Here is a 22,620-nt window from a genome sequence, read left to right as displayed (position 1 = left end):
CCTCTTGGAGCTTGAGTTACAGGTGGAGCCACCTGATGTGGGTGCTATGAAAGAAACCTGAGTTCTCTCAAGAGTACCCAGAGCTCTTAACCACTGAGCAATCTCTTTAGCCTCTAGTTTGCTTTGTAAAGGTACTTTTGGTACACATTGACAGTAATGTCCTGGTACACAGGCATACATTGCAAATCTTACTGGAAGTCTTTAATACATAAGCAGATGTCTACTTTGGGGGGTCTCAGGATTTTATGTCAAATACTTTTGAAGTTACATATCTCGTATTCCAAGTCCTCCAGTAGCACGCATTATAGAAAATGTGTAGTTTCCAAAAGACTTAAGGAAGCTGGAGAAAGGGTTCAACATTTTCTGTCATACGAGGAGCCTATGCGAAATATGAGCACTGTTTATGTTTTATTGCTGAGACAATGGCTCGCCTCTGATGGGATGAACTTCACCGCTAACTACATCCTATATACGTACTGCCCCAACACTGACTGCACTGTATGTGCATGCATGCTGTCCTGGCATTAGATGCACTGGATGTGTATGTTGCCCTGGCACTGTCGGCCCTGAATGTGCATGTTACTCCAGTTTTCATTAACTTGACCTGACATGCCAGCAAGTGTCAGAAACAAGCTGTGAAATGCAGCACAGGGCTGAAATTCACGCCTCTGATAGTGCATGAAATCTTCCAGTTAAAAGGGGCAGGGCACCAGTACTGAGAAGCATGATGAGAATCACACAGACATTTCCTCTGTGTTTGGAAGGAACCCATTCTGACAGGCAGTGGAATGATGGAAACTACAGTAACAGCGAGGAATGAGAAAACATGTGGCAGTTACATGCCTCTGGGGAAGAGGGCAAGAAAAAGGAAGCCCAAAGCTTATCTGAAGTGCAGGATTCTGGTTCCTACCACAGAGCTCTTCTGTTTAGAACAGAAGAGTGCAAACGATGGGGATCATCATGTCCTTTATGTCAGTGTTTTGTCCTTCAAATAAGTGCCTACGGTAAGGTGACCACTGGACTGTCATCAGCCATGAACCATGAACTTGAACCTGAGAGTGCCAGTGGGCACTTGTCAAAAAGGTCCAGATGTTTTAAAACCTGAATGTAAAGCTGATTCACATCCCTCATCCACTTGACAGCCCCAAAGCTCCAGACAGCATTCCAAGCACAGTAGGGCATCGCAGTAGGGCAGTAGGACACATTGTCTCATGTGCGTGGGCTGCACAGAGGACAGCGTGATTACTACAGGAAAAGTCTGGCCACGGATGGGCTAACATATGGAATGTATAATCTCCATCAGGTGTGTGATATAGACATTTAGTTTCTCCATCTTCACTGCTGCAGGAGACAAATTAACCCAGCTTAGAATAATCCAACCTTTGGTATAAATATATCCAAGTGATAAAGATCAAATACTTAAATTATATTACATGATGGGTAGACTGTTCAAAGGTGTTCTTCCTGCACATTGAAGAAAGTATAGTCTAATGAAAAAGGCAAACTTGAAACAAAAAGGAATAAACAGTCATGTAAATGATGGCATATAACACACACACACACACATACATACATACATACACTCTCTCTCTCTCTCTCTCTCTCTTACACACACACACACACACACACACAAAGAAAGATACAGGAAAGTATGAGATGGGAAATCAGATCTAATCAGAGGTCATCATTGAAGGTTCGATCTTCACTCACCAGAATAAAAGATGTCTAGATCAAGGTAGAAAGGATGAAGTCTATAGAGAATTCAGGCAGACATCATTATAGGATGGCTTGTATGTAGGAAGTATTAAATACTTTGTCCCTGACCAGAAACTACAATCAATACAGTTGCTGAGAAGCATTGGTTCTGAAACACCAGATACTAAAAGCTGGTAGAGCACTCTATCTTTGGAGCAAAACCCTGAACAACATTCAGAGATACCAAATCCAAAAATATCCCAAGCCCTTGCACCAGGAAGGCCACCAAGCAGAGGTCAGAAGCTAATGAGAAAGGCAACCTAGTAGGGTTGTGGCCCAGAGGGATAGGGCTTGGTTTCCTATAGGTAGACTGATCAAATGCGCAAACAGGCTGAGAAGAATGAGCCAGGCTTGCTACAGTCCAGAACACAGGGTCATAAATATGGGCAAAGAGAGGCGGGGGAGTAGACTGGTGCATGAATTTGTAAACACAGCTTAGACATGGATAAAGATAAAGACACACTTTGATGTACAAATAGGCAAGATATAAAAGAGAGAAAGAGAACAGAGCTACTGTTCAACATTCCTGGAAACAGTGACAATTATCCCAGGAGAAAGGCTCTGCCCCAGACCTTGGTTTCTAAATACCATTCTCTGAAAAACAAAGCAAAACGAAAAAATGGGTTACCTGGACTTACACCCCAGTCTTACTGCAATAACTTAGACAAGGTACATTAATAAACACCAAAATCAATGATTGAAAACAGGAGGAACATTAGGATATATGTTTAGGAGAGACCTAGATGCTATCATCTTACTTAAGCTGAATGTTTAACCGCACAGAGAACGAAGGAGAGCACTGCATGCCACCCCATGGGTGCAGTGAGATTAGAAATCCTTTCTGTGATTCTCCTTCCAAAGGTGGCTGACCTGACTCTAACATGGGAACACCAGACAAGCCCAAACTGAGGAATGCTCTATGAAATAACATCTCTAGTCATAAAACATGACCAGGTAAAGAAAGACGGGCTGAGGACTCCTTGGGATTAGAGAAGGCAGAGGGAAACAACAGCCAGCACACACTGCACATTTCCCCTTTCCTCCAAGAGTCCTTGCTGGATTTTAGTGAAGCATGAATTGTTGTTTCTGAGTGAAAGGAAAACTGATGTTTTTCTTATAGTTAAAGAACTTTCCTGTATTTTTTTTGTAGAATAAATGTAAATAAGTACAAACACAAATAAAAAATTTTGGACCAAAGTTCTGTGGGTAAAAACACTTACCACACTAACCTGACAACCTTTCTTTGATCCCACGTATTTGATCACATGTGCCTGCACTCATACACATACACGTACAACAATAAAGTTACTTTAAAAACTCTAAATTTTAATTTTAAAATATAGTGAATGCATGCAAAATGTTCACTCTTCCTGACATCGAAATAAAATTGAAACAAATCACATTCAATGCATCATAGTATACCTGAATGTTTATTTTTTATTGTTACCACTGGTTCTTCTTTATAAAAGGATATCGAGCCAGACTCCTGTATTTTAACCTTCATGATATACTGATTTCTTTCAGGGTTCATAATCCTTTTGCAGCATTGAATGGCCATGCCAAGGTCTGGAGAGATGGCTTAGTAAGAGAGCTTGTTCTTCCAGAGGACCTGAGTTCCATTCCTAACACACACACACACACACACACACACACACACACACACACACACACACACAGAGAGAGAGAGAGAGAGAGAGAGAGAGAGAGAGAGAGAGAGAGAGAGAGCGAGCATCCAGAGCTGCCAGTAACTTCAGCTTCATGGCAATGCTACACACATAGTAGACACTGACATGGACATACATACATACATACATACATACAGACAGACAGACAGAGAAAGAGAGACAGACAAACACACAAAAACAGAAATAAATCTTTAAAGAGACCACACCACCCTTCTAGTTACCAAATCTTCACACTTTTGCCCACTAATAAACTGCTGCAAATTTACCAGAAGAAAACTTAGAGTAAAAGAGAGAACTCTACCTGGATAGAGATATTCACTAAACAGATACTTTAAAAGTGATCCACAGTAGAATGACTAATTTTGATATATCAACTTAATGAAGTATTAATTACACTTATTTATTGTGTATATTCAAAAGAGCAGAGGCATGCAAAAGTCAAGGAACAAATTTCAAGAGTCAGTTCTTCTGATGTCCACATGTGGGGTCTGGACATCAAAGCTTAGGTTGTCATCCTTTGTGCCAAGCACTGGGATTATAGGTGGGAGCTGTTCTGCTCAGCCGCTATCTTCTTCCTTATGCCTGTGCTGTACACTAAGCCATTTTGCCTGCCCCTTGATGAGACCCTCTACAACTGTGTATAAGTGATAATTATGGCGACAAATGTGAAATTGAGAAACATTACTTAAAAATACAAAGCATGATTCCAGCTGCTTTCTGTTGCTGTGAAACACCACAGCATCATCAAAACCAATGTGGGGAAGAAACGGTTCACGAGTTTTTAGGTCCTAGTCTATCCGCCGTGAAATCCAACGTAGGAACTTAAGGCAGGAGCTTGAAGCAGAGACCACAGAGGAATGCTTCCTACTGGCTTCTTTGTTACTGACTCATATTCATTGAGCTATCTTATACAGCCCAGGCCTACCTACCTAGGGATGGTACTGCCCACGGTGGGCTGGGACTTTGTACATCAATTATAGTCAAGAAAATGTCCCAAAGATATGCACACAGCCACATCTGATAGAGGTGATTCTTCAATTTAGGGTCCCTTTCCCCTGGTGTGTCAAGCTGGTAGGCAAGTTTAGCCATCACACACACATAAATATTATAAAATCAAATTTGTATATTAATAAAAGCAATAAATTGACAAATAAGTATTTGTTAGATAGTACTATTTGTTAATAGTATCATTTCTTAAATGATACTATCTAAAGAGAATTAAAGATTAATGGGTGGGTTTTCCTTTATGAATAGCATAATGATGATTAAAGGAAGAAATAAAAAGTTGAGGATGTAGCTCAGTTGGGAGACTCCTTGCATACCATGATCAGGTGCCCTGGGCTGGACTTCCATCATCCCATAAATCAGGCATGGGGACACAAGCCTAATATCCCAGGACTTGAGGTCAGAAGTTCAAGTCCATCCTTGGCCTCATAGTTGGTTCAAGGCTCATCCTTAGGTACGTATGATGTTGTCTAAATTAATTGATTGATACATAAATAACAAACCTACAGGAAAGTTTTGAGATCTTGACAAATGTCAAGAAAAGTGCTGCACTGCTGTGCTTTTCCTGTGTCCTCCACGCCTCCTGTCACAGAAGACAAATGACAGCTGTGCTCATTTGCAGGAACAGGGGTTAGCCTATTCTTGCTTCATAGCCTTGGCTGGCCTAGAAGTCACCATACATCCCAAGATGGCCTCCAAACCCCACCTGCCTCAGCTTCTCAAGCACTGGGATTACAGGTGGGAGACATTCTGCTCGGCTGCTATCTTGTTTCTTCCCTGTGTTCTACGCAAGCGTACATTTGTAGTAATGCTTCAGAGTTGTATAGGTAAAATATTTAATAATTCAAAATACTAAAAATGGCGCACGGTTTTGGAAACCAATTCCATAATCTCATAAAACCAAACAACCCTTTAATATCATTTAGAGTATATTCAGGAATTGAGGGATTCTGCAAGGCACTGTCTAAACAAGTAAATCTCACACTAGTCCAAAAATGACTAAAATTCCAAAACTGATTGCGAATATGAACTCAGATCATTTGTGTATAAGCCGAAGGCTTCCCTTCACAGCACTGACCAATGTGAGATCACAGCAAATGCCATCCACTGTCCTCCAGGGATTCCTATACCTTGCTCCGGTAACACTTCTGCTATCGACTTCTTCAAAGCCTAATATAAAACTCTCACTAACTTAGAAAGCTTTGGTCACACTCCCCAGTAACAACAGAAGCATCCCTGTTATGTACAAATACCCGTATCAGAAAGAATCACTACTCTTATTAACTGTCTTAAATATTCTCTTAAAGAAGTACATAAAATACTGGTGAAGTCTGAAATGGAGGAGGATTGAGAAAAGATAAAAGATCAAAAATCTTAAGGATGAGTAGAAAAGGGAAACTGTAAGACTCAAGATTAGAGCTGGGTGTGCTGGCCTACACCTGTGATCTCAGCACTTGGGAGATGGTGAGAGAAGGGTCAGAGGTTTAAGGCTAGCTTTAATGTATATTGAGTTTATTACCAGTAAAGTCAGTCCAAAACCAGCCTCTGCTACATAGTGCCCTTGTGTTTTAAAAAACAAAAAACAACAATGACAACAAAAAGCCAGATGGGAGGAATTCAATTCTGAACAAAGACTTTAAGGCTGGCACACTCAAGAAATTTCCACAGTGATTGAGAATGATGCCTACCAAAGCTAAGGAATCACGCAGCGGATAGGAGGGCCATATCAGAGCAGTCAGACAGTATCACCTGGTAGACAAAGATGCAGTTACTTTCAAAACCAAGAACTGAATTCCTTAAAAACTAGGGTTGTTCCGTGGACATGGTACAGCCGTGGAGTGCAGGCTTCCTTTAAGGAATGGACCCTCTAACATCACCTGTCTATTACGGTGTGAATACACAGCATGGTAAAGTCTTAAGCCTCAGAAAGCAATCTGGCACGTTCTCAGACATCATGGGCTGTGCTGGAAACCTCTGTCACCCTGATTCTGTTGTATGTGTGAATCAAAATATAACCCTTCGCTTCTTTTGTGAGTTATTAGATTTAAAAATAGCCCACAGAGGGAGGCGAGGAAGCTGTGCTGGTCCTGAACTGGTCTATCCTCTGCCTGTACCAAGCATGATTTTTATTCTCACAAACCTTCTCTTCCTCAAAAGAGTTCACGGACGTTGTCATCCTTCCTATCAGCAGCCCCACTGGGCTCTGGTGAGTGACATCCAGACATTTAAACTCAAAAGCTCCTTCAGAAGGGCATTATTAAAATTCAAATGAGTTGGGCACTCTGAAGAAAGCACTCGCTTGCTCACTCGTTTGCATGCACACCTCTGCTCCGCTTGGCCATCCCATTTAGTCCTACAGAGCAGGGGCTGGTTTTGTTTTTGTAAATGGGCTTCGGAGGCTGAGGTCAGCCTCCCACGGCCCCCACTCCTCTGGGGTCATCATTAGTAATGTGTGGGCTGAATAGATTTTCCTCTGAATCTAGTCAGCAAACCTGACAGGAAGGCAGCCCTCTCCCACAACCTGAAAATGCCAAAAATCCGACTGGCAAGATGGCAGTTTGAAACACTCCAGCAGGACACTGTAGAAGGGTTCCCAGCAAGGCTGAGCACTGCAGCATCAGCACCACCTGAGCTTCCAGACGCGGGGCAGAGCCCTCCCTGCTGAGCCTGGACTGCAAAAGATCACAGGCAAGCCTGCCACAGCGAACCAAGGACCCGCCCAGAGATTCAAAGAAGGTTCATTCCTGCCAAGAAACCAGGCTCTGGATCTGGGAGGACAAATGATATTTTACTTGCTAGAAAAGGAAAAAGAAAACGTTTTTGAAGGCTTTTATCTGACCTCAGTTTTTACTTTGCTTCTCATGTTAATCTCTCACATTACAATCATTTTTAAATTTTAAAAACTAACAACGAACGATTTAATAACACTACAACAAAAATATATGGTGCTAACATTCTGGCTGTGCAAAGTTTAGATGAGCATTTAGTAAGAATTCAACTTCTTCACAATGAAGATATCTCTATTATATGTATTTTAAGATCATATAAACCATAGCCATACAATCATTAAACTAATTTACACATCATATGTGTTTATAGAGAACAACCGTAACATGACATAATCATATGTCAACTTTTATATGGAAAAAATTAAAAGCCAACAGTGCTAACTCGCAACCCCAGAATAGGAGTATGCATTGTAAACTCCAGAGACTAAAGGAGTCAAGCTACAAAACCAGCTTCTGATCTGGAGCCCTGGGGAGACTGCTGCTTCCAGAGGGACATCAAGCAATAATACTTTCTCTTCTAATGGAAAAATTTTATTTTTCCATGAACTTTAGTCATCAAACCGCCCCTTTCAGGTTTCTTGCAGTTTTTCATTTTAACTTACTTTAAAGCATTTAAAATAATTTTTAAACAGTACTGGACGTATAGTCACTTGCTTGCCCAGACAGGAAAGAAGAACAGAAGTGAACACCACTGAAAGACAGTTACACTAATGAAGCTGGCACTTGAGTCAGGACACACACAGTTCTAACAGCCTACACGTTTTCCTCACAACTCTGAAACATGTATGTCATTAAAGAGCTCCTCTTTAGGAACTCCCACAGCACTGCTTTGCTTCCTGTATAACAAAAGCACTGAACCTCTCTATCTTATAACATGGAGGGCCACAGCCCAGGAGCACAGCAGGATAAACGAGTGCCAAGAAAAATCACAAGCTAGAAACAGGAGTTAGAGCCCGTGACTCCAGCAACACAGAATGATCAGACAAGGCCAGGGACAAGGGCTGCTTCCCAGCCAGGTCTGGGGTACGAACGACACCTGGATGTGCCTTCTCTACTTACACCAATGACTTACAGTGTTAGGGAGACTGACAGAAAAAGCCGTGTGTGCTTGATACACTCTACACGTGACAAAATGGAAGATGGAGTTTTCACAGAGCCACCCATGATGGACTACATAGTTTGCACATTCACCTAGCAATTCCTCAGCTAGCTTCCTAGCCATCTAGGAAGAAGGTTTGGCAGAAGACAACACTCCCCCCTTTGGAGTCGATTTGTCTGATTTTGTAGGGGTGTGCTTAAGTCACACAGCTTACAGAACATGAAGAAAGAATGATAGAATCCAAGAAATGTGCCCACTTGCCTTTTTTTCCTCCTGTGATGAAGAAGCCAATGGCTGCTCTAATAAAACTGCCTTCAGGCAAATAGCTGTAGTCGGTAGGAACTGTGGAGGCAGAAAATGATCAAATTAACTAGTGAACTTGGTAAGGCTAATGAAGGAGAGGTAATGATCTCATGCTGCTGTATCAACCTGGAGACAGGGCGGGGTGTTTATGCCATTAATCTCAGCACAATACTCTGGCTGCAATGAATTCTATTAGATTAAGTGACTGGCTTTGCGGTAATCACCTAGGCTATTCAGGAAAATTTAAAATGGTGACAAACCTAGGAGAGACTGAAAAAAAAATTGCAAAGGATGGTTATTCCAGTGAAGTGGTAAAATATTCCTTGTGTACTGTCACACCAATGAGCACCAATCCAGTGAACTCCACAGGGTAAGCAAGGAGCCTGTTGGACATCTAAAACTTAGGTGTTTTCCCGGAGGCTTCCTCACGGGATGTTGCATAAACTGTATGAACCCAAGACATTCAAGACCCAGTGTTGATTAACAGCATGATCTCTTACCTACGGTAGAGATCTTCAAGTGACCAACATGTACAAAGAACCAGATGTGTCTGCTGACCTGAACCAGTGAGTCAGTGACATTTCTGCTAGCTGAGTTCCGAGAGTCCCCTACATCCCTTTCCTCCTAATCTCCCATAACTGGTTCATGAAGCAGTTTCACTGCAGTGAATGGCTCAACTGGAAAATTCCACCAGGAACAAGTAGTTGTGCTTTTCCAGATACACAATTATTTTGTTCGGAAGAACCTGGGAGTAAAATGACTCACCACTAAGTGATCTGAATACATGGACCAAGTGCTCTGTAATACAACTATAAGTCCACACATGCACACATGCACACGTGCGCATGCGCGCACACACACACACACACACACACACACACACACACACCCGCAAACCAAAAAAAAAGAAAAAAAAAAAAAAACCCTACCAAACTCTGGTACTATGTGCTGTTTTACCAGGATACTGTAAAAGCCCTGAGCTTCAAAACTAACATTAGCAAGGGTTTCTTCTGTCACTAAGCTTTTAAATTCCTTTTCCTACGATAATATGACAACTTCCAGCTGTATAAAGTTCATTATGCTGGGAAGACTATGGATCGGAATCCTCTGGCCAAAGCTGCAGAGGGACTGCTGTAAGGACAACATTACAGCAGCCCACACTCATGGTCACACTACCAGTAGACGAGCTGCCAGGAGTATGTGACGCTAAGTGTAGTGAGGGATCTTTGTTTTCTAAACCAGGTACAAGATGGCCGCTGGGTCAGAGTGACATTTACAAAGACCCAGGGACAGATATATTATGGTGGTTCTTTCCTCCAGAAAATCTCCACGTAAAAACGCATATCAAGCACATGAGAATTGTAATGTTTTTATTGCTTTTATCAAAAGATACAAATAGAAATGGCTTTGTTACTTGAAGAGCTAGGATTCCAAGCCCCAAGGAGGTGCACATCTTTGAATGTGCTTAGCTCTTTACCTTTATAAAGCCACTGGGCAGAAAAATCCCAGGCATAACTAAAAAAGCAGGTTTTTATGAGAACAGGGTCTTACTATATAGCTCTTCAGAGAGATTTTTTTTAAATGAAACATAACACTATTACTTTTAGTAAAAATAAAATGAGTATTCCAAGCTTTGAGGACCCGATTCTTTGTGTATGGGCTTGTCAGTATACAAAACCCTGCACATGACTCATGCAATATTTCTGAGGTGCATATTGTTTACTTGTAAAGTACAGGAATTTGACTGATTCCTACACTGTCCTCAAGGAAAGCAGAGAGGAAGTGTGAACAACATGGGGTTTGGAGGTCAATCAATCTACATGCAAAGCACCACTCCCTGCCAGTGAACTGCAGTAAGCCTAGAAGCCGCTCTTTACTTCATTTTGTTCAGAAACAAAATAAAGATCATAACACCCATCAATGTGGACAATCCCCTTAACAAAGTACAGAACACGGAACCAGCCATTCCTTCTTCCAGCTCTGGTGTATGAGGACTTTCATCTTACCGGAAGTTCTGCTTTGATTTGAAGACAAGGTGGATAGATGAAGATGTCCTAGCAGCCATATTGCATTTGATTGAAGACCAATCACCCCTGAGACACTGATGACCTGTTGTTGAAACAAAGCAGGATCATAATGGGGCAAGAGCCAAGCCACCTCAAAGTCTCATGGACTGAGCAGGAGTTAGAGGCTGGGGTGAAAATGAGAAGCTCTGTAACAAGATGCTCATGTGTGGGTCCTATACTAGATCCGAAGCTTAGCACTAACTGCTGAGTATTTGCAGGATTAATCAATGAATCAATCAATCAGTCAACCCACCAACCCACCAATTATGGTATAAAGTACTAGCAGCATTCTTGGGTTTCACTGAATAAGACTGGTATAAAAAGAACTGGTCAAAAGAAAGCTGCAAAGGGCCTGAGCATGCAGCTCGGTTGGTAGAATGTTTGCCTGGTGTCTACAAGGCTGGTTCAGCTCTAGCACTGCACAGACCAAGTGTGGCAGCTCACGCCTGTCATCCCAACCCATGGGAGCAAGAGCAAGAGGACCAAGAGGAAAGAGTCCTCCTCAACAACAGTTTGATGCTAGTCTGAAACACATGGGATCCTGACTCAAAAGGAAAGAAATCCAGGAAGTAGAAAGGAAGGAAGAGTTAAAATAGAAACTTTATCTTCCCTTCTTTAATTTCTATCATTGCTTACTATAATCCATGAGCATTTTAAAATAATAGTTTTCTAATTCTTCCAACTTTTTACAACTTAAATTTCAGTAAAATTCTTTTTCTAAGGACGTTCTTTTTTTTCCCTCCATCTTTATTATATTGGGTATTTCTTATTTACATTTCAAATATTATTCCCTTTCCCGGTTTCCAGGCCAACATTCCCCCTAACCCCTCCCCCTCCCCTTCTATATGGGTGTTCCCCTCCCCATCCTCCCCCCATTACCGCCCTCCCCTCCAACAATCACGTTCACTGGGGGTTCAGTCTTAGCAGGACCCAGGGCTTCCCCTTCCACTGGTGCTCTTACTAGGATATTCATTGCTACCTATGAGGTCAGAGTCCAGGGTCAGTCCATGTATAGTCTTTAGGTAGTGGCTTAGTCCCTGGAAGCTCTGGTTGCTTGGCATTGTTGTTCATATGGGGTCTCAAGCCCCTTCAAGCTTTCCAGTTCTTTCTCTGATTCCTTCAACGGGATCCTGTTCTCAGTTCAGTGGTTGGCTGCTGGCATTCGTCTATGTATTTGCCATATTCTGGCTGTGTCTCTCAGGAGAGATCTACATCCAGTTCCTGTCAGCCTGCACTTCTTTGCTTCATCCATCTTGTCTAAATGGGTGGCTGTATATGTATGGGCCACGTGTGGGCAGGCTCTGAATAGTTGTTTCTTCTGCCTCTGTTCTAAACTTTGCCTCTCTCTTCCCTCCCAAGGGTATTCTTATTCCCCTTTTAAAGAAGGAGTGAAGCATTCACATTTTGATCATCCATCTTGAGTTTCATGTGTTCTGTGCATCTAGGGTAATTCAAGCATTTGGGCTAATAGCCACTTATCAATGAGTACATACCATGTGTGTTTGTCTATGATTGGGTTACCTCACTCAGGATGATATTTTCCAGTTCCATCCATTTTCTGAGCACATTCTTAATGATATATATATATAGTATTTTTTCTCTGCCCAGAAATGCATGCTTTTATAACATGAATTACTAAAACTTCTTTATGTGTTAGGTATTATAATTAACCATGTTTTATTAGACTGAAAACAAGTTTACTGTGTGGGAGGAAAAGTAAGGTAGAAAGCACTGGGTATCATAAGAGTAACAATCACAGAAACCGAGCTAGGCCCGATGTGTGGGGAGAGGCACCGCCACACTCAGGACGGCTGCAACACTGGTCAACACTTCAGCCTGTTCTTTCAAAGTTTACTTAGGAACTATGATATTTTAAAAAAGTAAAAGTAATAACAGATAAAAAAATTTAAAGGAGATGAATATGATTCTACTTACAAGAATAACAATGATAATTATTTACTCATTTGAACGAAGGCCACCTGACTACTGCTCCCCTGGTATCTGCCCTGCCCTTTGGCCACCTTCCATTTGTCCTTGTCACAAAAGCTGGATAACCCTTGCAAGGTCATGTTTAACTTTTTAAGGTGAAATCAATAGAAATGTAACTTTTTTAAAAAGCCAGGTTTCTTTTTTCCAGGAGCATAGCACATTTGTCAATGAGTGCAGGTCCACTGTCTACTTTGAAATTCCCCACGAACTCGGCAGGAATGTTAGACTTTCATATCTGCCAGGAAAGACACATGATAGCAAACAGTAGAAAAAGACAACAAAGGAGATGTGTGTCCCATCCAGGAACTGCAAATTCCGCTTCTTACCTCAGTTAAGGTTCGAATGACTTCATTAAGTCTTGCTTGAAACTGGGAGTTGTGGATGGCTTCTGACTGGAACTGAAAGAAGAAGCAGAAATGGCCCAGGGCATGAGCAGCCATCTAGGTGTGAGATGATTTATCAGCTATGAGAATATTTCAAGCCTGTAACTGGTGAGCTCCTCAAAGGCAGGGCCCAGGATTGATTTACATTGGTTTCTTAGCACCAATTCACAGTGGTACGTAACAGTCCCTCAAAGCTGTACCGTATGAACCAAGGCCTGCAATTCAGAACTGTGATGAACTCTCATACACACACACACACACACACACACACACACACACACACACACACACACACACACTTATGTCCACTGTGATAATGTTTCAGGATAGAACTTTGGCAAAAATTTAAACTAGAACATTACAGGTATGAACTGTTAATTCCTTGGGCATGAATTTTGAAATTTCTTATGCTTTAGTCACTCTCTTGGGCAGGAGAGTCTATGGAAAGTCCTTGCCTTAGGAGGTATAATTCCTATAAACTAAGAACAAGGACCAACTCTCTACAGACAGAATTCTCAGCTAAGAGTACTTTTTCACACAGCAAGGAACTGAAGGCCCCCGAGTAACTGTTTTACCATGAGCACAAACTCCTCTGCCCCTAGATAGTACGCCAACACCACTCTATGGCTGCTATGGTTACACAGTCATCTCAGTTCCCTCCCTTCAGAGTCCCTGGCTTTACCTGCATGACATCCACATCGGAGCCTACCAGTGCCACCAGGCCATGAAGGGCTGCCAGACAGAGCATGGTGGGGGCACCCTGCAAACCAAGAATCAAAATGGTCAAAAGCGAAGCACCTCAGGTTTGAAATTTACATGAGTTACTGCTACACAGGCAAGTCAATGGCCAAGACTGAAAAAAGACATAGGATCGATACAATCAACAACTGATAACTGACCCCCAAATAGCAACAGAATAAAACAAAGTAAAACGTCACGGCAGCTATGTCACAGAAATGATAAGAAGCCACCCATTTTTTCAGAAAATCAAACATTGTTTTAAAAGCTAAGGCATAATCAAGTAGCCAGCTTTTAAAAATAAAACCATCTGAATGGTTGACATGTTAATCGACTTGTAAAAGTAGATGTCTCTTTCACTTGAAATTACCCACATATGCTACAGAACTTTAGCAGTTTCTATAAAGGATCCAATAAATCAGTTCTTTTTTTTCCCCCCTTTTAAAAATTTATACTAGCATGCAGGAGGTGACTTTTACCTCTGACAGGACAATTTTAATCCAGCTGGGGCGAAGTCTGTTGCCCAAGTCTTCAGCTTTTCCATGTCCACACACAGACAACCCATAAACCAAGTTTCCTAAGGCCAGTGCAAAGCCTGAAGTCTGATACAAACAAAAATAGGGGTGAGGGAAAACAAGACGTAGATTAGGATTCATATAGAACATACACTGTACAGAGCAAACCGAGCATTTCTAGGGCTCCTATCCCTACATGGACTTTGGAAACAGAGTCTGACGCAGGGAGTTCTGCTGCTGTTGCCTTAGGAGAATTCTTACTGTCAATCAAAAGCTCAATCAATCTAAATTCTCAGAACAGGGTGCGGCAAGTGAGAAGCCAGTGGTTCACCAACCAAGGTCAAGTCACCTCCTATGCAAGAAAATGTGCAGCATACGGACACTTCTGACTTTGTTACTGCAAAGTGTATCCTGAACACGTGACCACAGATAGGCTCACAGAGTAGTAATGACATCACTAAGACCAGTGGCTCCTGAAGTAATTCACAAAGGCCAGCACTAAGACACGGAGAACCCTTTCTGAAGAGTCCTATGAGGGGGATTCTATGGCACGTTGTAATTACAATTCTTTCTCATTGTCTCCAGCACAGACAGCAGCTCATGGGCATCAAGAACTCCCACAGTTGTGCAGAACTATCTTCAGAACTATCTTTATCTTGAAAAATAAAAACTCTGCTATTAAACTTCCCTACCCCCTACCCTAGAGGCAACCACCAGTCTACTTCCTGTCCCTGTGAACTGACTCTAAGGAGGAACTCTATGGATCTCACACAAGCACAGCTGGGCAGCATTTTCTTGTGATTAGCGCTCATCTCCCTTAGCACAGATCACAGCGAATGTCAAAGGTTCCTTTTTAAAGGGTGATTGTTATTTAAGAGCAAACGTTTTAAGCATAATTTTTAAGAATTTAAACCTTCCTTTACATCCTCAGTTATGAATGGAAATCGTCTGTCTTGAGTTTGCCAGTTTGACTTAATCAGAGCCCTATAAGCATGTATAACTTTTTAAAGTTTTGTCATTACCCTTATGTAAGTCTTACAAATTCAAATTTCTTCCCCTCAACATAGTTTCTTGCTTTACCTGAATTTTATTCTAGCCACATATTTTAGGATTTTATGAATATAGAGTAATGGTTTGAAAAATTAAAATAAAAAACACCTTCCATTCCAGCACTGGGAAGGTAGAGGCAAGCAGATCTCGACTGAGGCCAGCCTGGTCTACATACTGAGAGCTAGCTCAGCCAGAGATGTACTGTCTTGATATCCACAGTCAGTCAATATATTCTCAGCCAAATGTCCACAGAAGCTGAGAAGTAAAACAAGAGAAGGGTATCTGGTGGCCATGGGCTGCTGGCACTGTTCTAGACACAGCAGAGTCCATCCCAGTAAGTCAGTCAGCACCATGCAACAGCAACAGGAAACTCGAGGAGAGAAACACTGAGGGACACATAACAACCTGCTGGTTGTTCTCCACCAACAGCTGGAGCTTGGTCATAGTCTCTTCAGCCTCCACAGCCTCAATAATGCCAGCACTGAACGCTGATGTACACACACAGCTAAGTGTGTAGGCAAGGACCTGAGAAGAAAACCGAGCAGAAAAGAACGTTTGCTTACGGGCAGAAACCAAAGACCATGACTTGGTTGCTACAGTTCATCTGTCAAAGTTCTCCCCAGAAGGACTGAATTTAGATACAGACACTGCAGACTGGGTACAGTTTGCTGTCTGACTTATACTGTGTTTCACAAGAGGCTCAAGATGGGGTTCATCTTAGATAGGACTTGAAGGCTCAGATGCCCATAGCTATGAGGGAGAACCAGAATTCAAATTAAGGACTTCGGCTGTTAGACCAGTGGTTCCTAGCCTGTAGGTCTCGATCCCTTTGGCAACCCACTATCTCTGGAAATATTTATATTACAACTCATAAGAGTAGCAAAATTAGACTTAGGAGGTAGCAACAGAAATCATTTTATGGTTGGGGGTCACCATGAGGAACTATATTAAAGGGTCACAGCACTGGGAAGGTTGACTACGACGGCTCTAAACCAAATCTGGCTTACAGTGCCATGCCACCGCACAGCACATTCAAACAGCACAGGAAAATAGGTCCTTACTAGCTATGAAGTGCCTTGGTCTCCACCCCACACTCCCAGGAGAGGGCAGTAAAGATGAGAAACAGCTGTGTTTCCAATCCCTAGGCGGGCCTGAGAGCATGAATGAACAGGAACTGCGTGACGCTGAGAGGGGTTTTGCAGATGTCATTGTATGGGTGTGCAAACTTAGCAAGTAAATGAATGAACAAACAAATAAAGAAGAACTGATAATGGGAGCCGAGTGGCCCAAGCTGACATCTGGAGGGCCCGTAAGTTTGAGAAAGTGAGTTTCTGCAAAGCAGAGTCTATGTTTAAGAGCATGAATGTGCTTTTTCCTGCAGTGTCCAGTATTCACCAACAAGCCCTTCCTCATAAAGATGCTGCTTCGATTAAGGAGAAAGTTCAACTCCTAGCACTGGCTGATGTGTACAATGTAAGCCACTTACAAGGAAGCAGCCAGATATAAAACATCTGAGGAGGGCCAAGACTACTTCCTGGTGGACTTATTAATCAAAAGACCACAGCAGACAAAAGCATCTGTTAAAATACCCTGGCTTTTGCTGGTTGATCAAATAGTTCTTTCTTTGACATAAAAGTACATTCTACATGTATAGATACACTATATATGCATCCATGCTTTTAAATCGTGCACAACACTGCTTAAAAAATGGAAATGCAGTGCATACCTAGAACAAAACTTCAACCCTCTGTGTCACAAAGAAATTCCCCAATTCAACAAGGCCCATTGCTGAAAACAGACGAGCTGGGCGGGAAACAGAGCAGCCATTATGTCCCCATCAATAGCTTGTGGGCAGGCTGGGAGAAAACAGAATCTGCTCTAATGAGAAGGAGAATCTGGCCCGGCCACAAGGTCATCCCTGCCCCTCCCAATGGGGGGCGTGGGCAGCTCAGCTTTACCTGGGCACAACAGAGAAGACATGACCCAGAGCTAACGCAGCACAGCTCAGCGTGGGTCACATGTCAGTGGTGTCACCCCAACTCTATTGATGTATATTTTTCCTCCACACTGTAGAAAAAAACCTTTTCACGAAATGTGGTATAGGGAATTTCCTCCATCATTTTCATACTAGTGGGCACTTATTGTGGCTTCTTAAGCTTGTTTCTGAGTTGGTTTTAAAGTTGCATTTCACTTGAGGACAATTCTGGAAAGCCTTGATTTGCCCTCCAGAAGGTGCATGCATTCTCTAATGGTTCTCATCTCAGACACCAGGTGAGTCTAAGGACGATTTGGAAGCCTCACGGCATTTTATAGATGGTTTGCCACTCAGCTTTTCTGCTTACTGCAGCTCTAAGTGGGGGTTTCAGTCAGAGAGCTACTGAATTATGAGACAAAGAAAGTGGCAATGACATAGCAGCAAGAGCCAGCAGAGCAAGATGAGACAGACCCCCTCTGCCTACCTCCTGAAATGTCCTGCTCTGGCTCCCGCTCTCATCCAGGTAGGCAGACAGCTTCTGCAGGGATGCTGCCACATGAACGCGTGACTCTGTGTGGCTGCTGTGGCTCATGAGGGACAGGGCAAGTCCAACTCCCAGTATACAGCCGGTGCTTGGATGCCAAAAGAGACAGTGTCAGGGTCACACACAACATGACTGCTCCACACTCCCACAGGAGCTCATGGGGCTCTGAAACTGAAGTGTAACAGAGGGTTCCACTTCTGCCTGGCTAACGGTGCTCTGTGACTGCTGACTTCTTTTCTCAAAAGGAAAAGTTTATACCAAAACCTACATGCAGGGTTGGGACTGGAGGTCATTAGTAATATACTTGACCGAGGCTCTAGTTTCAATCCTTAGTAGAGGGTTGAGAGACACAGACAGACAGACAGACAGACAGACATATCTCTCTCTATCTATCTATCTATCTATCTATCTATCTATCTATCTATCTATCTATCGAGAGAAGGAAAGGGAAAGGGAGAGAGGGAAAGGGAGAGAGAGAGGCAAAGGGAGAGAGAGAGGAATAGAGGGAGAAAGAGAACGAGTATCTCCCCGTAGACATACCCAGCACTACCACCACCAACTACCAAGCATCAGAAAGCCCTGGCCCACCAGACAGTAACAAACACACAAAGTTTGACTTAAACTCTGGTGAGAAACGGCTCTATTTCTGCCCTCACAGAAATTCCCACATCCTCCCCTCTGGCCCATGCTTAAGGGGAAATGGGTCAAACTCCAGGGTGGGAGCGAAGGCGCTCTGGTTACGGACAGAATCAGTGCAGAGCACAGTGGTGCTGAGCGCCCGTGTTTCCCAGTCAACTCCAACAAGTGGAATCTCTTTCTTAAAGAAACCGTGCATTCATCTGTGCACAATGACATTAATCCTTCTCTCCCCTCTGCTCTCTCCGAGTACCACTAGGTCAGAAGAGAAAATGGACAAATGACAGGCTTGTCAAAAGTTACCCCTTGTGACAATTCAATTGGAATCTGGGGCTTTGTGTCCCAATCCCCTGAAAGGACACATACCATTTAAAGAAAAGAATTGCTCTCAAGAAAATTCAGGTTAGTATTCTAACACAGTGCACCTATGGCCATCTTTCCCTTTTAAAGTTTTTCTCCTTACTGTTGCTTTTTAACTGGAGGTAATGCCAAGCATTCAGAAAACATGCTATTGGTGCTGGTTTGGCACTCCCCTTCCCCCCACCCCCAACATGGTATACACAGCTAAAGCAGGCATTCCAGGGCTTTTCTCCAACATCCATATGGAAAGTAATTTTTCTCTTAAATAGCATTCATGCCTTTGGCTGGTGTCAGTTACCTTCCTATGAACACTCGAACTACGTGTGCCTAAACAGCCCTGTGTAAACACAGCTTCCACCCCTGACAGTAGAGACCAGGAAGGATACATGGGATTCAGGATGTGCTAAGAATACACAGAGAGCTTTCGAGAGAGCACAATCAGAAAAAGGGACTTCCGTCCCTAGTCTGTGGCTCCACCTGCCATGCCCAAGGCCCCGTCATGCCCTGCATGGTATCATGATGATACCCATGAGGAGGCAACTCAGTGTTTTTCTAGTTCTGTTGCATAACAAACAGCACAAGGGAGTCCTGTGTGGAGCTGCCAACTCTCCAGCATCCCTCAGTTAGGCAGGGCTGCTGTTGCAGCTCCCAGCAGCCTAACAAGTTCAACAGCTAATGCATTTCCCACCAGCTAAACCAGCGCCCAGGGCTGCACGCTCTGGGGCTACATGCTCTGAGGCCAATCAAATTTCTGAAGGAAGGCTACTTTTGATTGGAAGGAATTTAAAGCTTTTGTTTTAATTAGGGATCTACAGGGAAAGTTTTTTAAGCTATCTTTCCATATTGGCACATGTAGAGCAGACAGAATTAGACAACGGTATAATTAGACACAGTCTGATTCATATTTTGACAAATTTGACTACTGTTCTTCCTTTGACTATGTAATTGCTACTTATCCTTCATATTTAAATGGTTCTTGCTTGAGACACCATCCCAAGCCCAGGAGAGAATCTCTTTAAAACTCTTACATGGCCCCTTGTATAAGGCATGCCCTACAATTTTAATTATAAATTATGAAGAGAAACTCTTTGGGGAATTACTTCTTCTCTAACCTCACAGTTCTTTGACAAAAGATATCTTTTTTTTTTTATTTTTCTTCACTAAAGTATACCTTCAGCCTCCGGTATTCAACTTGATGCACAGAGGCACTAACCCAGTATTTGCTGTGTGCTGGAAAATTGGCTAACTGGGTTTTGTAAGTGTTGGGTAGACAGAGCATCTACATGAGGGGGGAGAGGGGAAACACATACATGTGCATACTCACACACACATGCACAGTTCCTGATGTCTATGTTTAGTTGCCAAAAGTAAACATACTATATAAGATTCTATCAGGAAAACACAATTTCTATCTCTTGCCAAACTACATGAAGGCAGTCAAATGTTGTATTTGTATGGACAGATGATTTCTTTCAATACTCAAATAAAAATCGGGGCTTACTGTTCTTAATGAACAAGCAAGTTTGCCGATTCTGCTTTTCAAGGTATCCTAGACTACAGTTCTTCTGCAGCACTTCAAAGGGACATGTGACTTTCTACACCAGAGATCTAAGGCACAGTTGCAGCTCTACTCAGAGCTGCAGTGTTAGCTGACTGTATCATATGATTGCACAGTCTAACTGTGTATGCATGTGTTGACAGAGATTATGTTGAATGATATCTGTAGTAAGTCTGATACCCTTAGTGTATTTCTCAAATGTTAGTCTTTCTCTTCTGAATTAAATAATCCATTGACCTTTTGAATGTATTTTTGTCCCCCACCTCCAATTTTTAGTTTAAACCTAGAAAGCATCCCGAAAGATTTCTTTTCATTTCAAATCTTTCATAATTTAATGCCCTAAGTCTTAAAAACTATCTAAAATGATTAGCTCACCATTTCCACCCATTGGACCCACTCTGGGATTTTCTGGCTATATCTGCCAGCTCTATATCACAAATCACTTGGACAGATGTAGTTTTCACATGATCCATCCACTGAAAACAAAAGGGAGTTAAGGGTTGGTGCCTCCAACTGCTAAAGTGAAAACAACTGATGTTAGATCCTCGATGGAGTTTTGGAGTGGCTAGTATAAATATTACTAACTGAAATAGAATTAACTGAAAAAGTTAGAGGGGATTTTAATTATAAGGTTCTATACATGGGCTGGAGAGATGGCTCCGTGGGTAAGAGTGCTGCTCTGAAAGCAAGAGGCTCTAATCTCAGCATGGGTGTAAGAGTCAGGCACGGTCATGTGTGCTTGTCACTTCAGCATGAGGAGATGGAGACAGTAGATCCTGGGAGCCTTTTGACAAGCTATCCCAGCCAAAACAGTAGAACAGTGAGAAGCCCTATCCTAAGACATACAATGGAAAACAATAATGAACCCCCCCCCAATACCCTCCTGTGTGTGTGCATGGACTAGGTGCATGCATGTGCACACAGAAAGACAGCAAGGGAGGGAGGGAGGGAGGGAGGGAGGGAGGGAGGGAGGGAGGGAGGGAGGGAACAAGTAAAACTCTGCTTGCTGTCTTGCTATTACTTATTTGAATGTCTTATCACAGTGTATTAAGACATTATCAGCAAAACACCCACAAAATAATACCCAGATCTTGTTTATGTTGTCATATCAACTGAGAGATTGTCACAGACAAGTCTCGAACTCCCTAGCTTACTGCTAGCAATCCTACAGATTAAGTACAAGCCGCATCATAATTAGTTCTAATAACAGTTAACATTTGTTTAGCACTTTGCCCTTTACAAAGCACAATTTAAATGTTATTGTATTTGTAACAGCTCAATAGTAATTAACCAAAGCTCAGGTCATTGATGAATAACAGGACCAGAGTTAGGGCTGTCAGGACTGCGATGGCAAAGAGATGACCACTAGGTGGCAGCAGAATGTTAGTAATAGCGCCAGACACCCAGCACAGGTATTCCCCTCTCAGCAGCCAGAGTCTGACCCAGTAAATCAGGGAATCCTGGTGTATTTGCTCTGGGAGAATTCTCTCATTTGAAGTAGAAATATTTAATCATCTTACAACAGTGTTTTTACTATCTCAGTGGCAGATGGAGGTTTGCCCATTATGCCATACTCTGGGCATTTTGGCCTGAGCCAAGTCAGAAAAGGAGAAATAACTTCTTTTTTCTTTATTTCGTGGGGACACTTGAATGTCGATGATGACGGCAATAATAATGTCACCTATTTCCAAGTATGAAATGCTCTCTTCCCACTGAACTATGTTCTCCACACTGTATTACACAAGACGAAGAAACATGGTTTTGAATTCAGACGTCCTAGACCCACTTCTTAATTGTGCCACTTACGAAGCAAGAGTGTCATCTCAGAGACTAGCTTTCTTTATGTACACACTGATGAAGAGTCCTGCCTCGAGCTCTCTCTCCATTGTGATCAGGACTGAAGAACGCAAGGCACACATATGAAATGCAGCTGCTGGACAAGTGCCAGAGAAGCCCAAGACTGAGAAAGACCGCCATCCAGGGCTGACAGCTCAGGGCGCTGATGGATGGACTGAGGAAATACTGAGCTCCACTAACAGTAGGAACGCTGAGGTTTAGATGGGAGAGGGAAGCCTGCTTGGAGGGTTGGACCTAAATAAAAACAAGCACCTCTCTATCCAGTGAGAAGGTGTTTCACATTCCTCTGTGGGAGTGGCCCCTGTCCAGGCCC

At 42.6% G+C, this 22,620-nt stretch overlaps 1 protein-coding gene across 7 annotated transcripts in view; it reads right to left on the bottom strand.

Moving 5' to 3' along the window:
• Focad (focadhesin) overlaps positions 1 to 22,620 on the bottom strand; it is a 330,597-nt gene that overhangs the window by 20,949 nt on the left and 287,028 nt on the right. For 4 of the 7 annotated variants that reach the window (XM_087549044.1, NM_001427695.1, XM_087549045.1 and 1 more), the window contains 7 exon segments: positions 17,837 to 17,984; positions 15,783 to 15,902; positions 14,292 to 14,414; positions 13,757 to 13,834; positions 13,018 to 13,089; positions 10,643 to 10,745; positions 8,595 to 8,675 (listed from right to left, as the gene is read on the bottom strand). In XM_087549044.1, the coding sequence (XP_087405170.1) occupies positions 8,595 to 8,675; positions 10,643 to 10,745; positions 13,018 to 13,089; positions 13,757 to 13,834; positions 14,292 to 14,414; positions 15,783 to 15,902; positions 17,837 to 17,984 (725 nt within the window). 7 annotated transcript variants of the gene reach the window in all.

This window comes from Rattus norvegicus, chromosome 5 (assembly GCF_021556685.1).
Source record: "Rattus norvegicus strain SHRSP/BbbUtx chromosome 5, alternate assembly SHRSP_T2T, whole genome shotgun sequence".
NCBI lineage: Eukaryota > Metazoa > Chordata > Mammalia > Rodentia > Muridae > Rattus > Rattus norvegicus.
The sequence above is the reverse complement of the archived record's forward strand: the minus strand, read 5'-3'. Positions and strand labels throughout refer to the sequence as shown.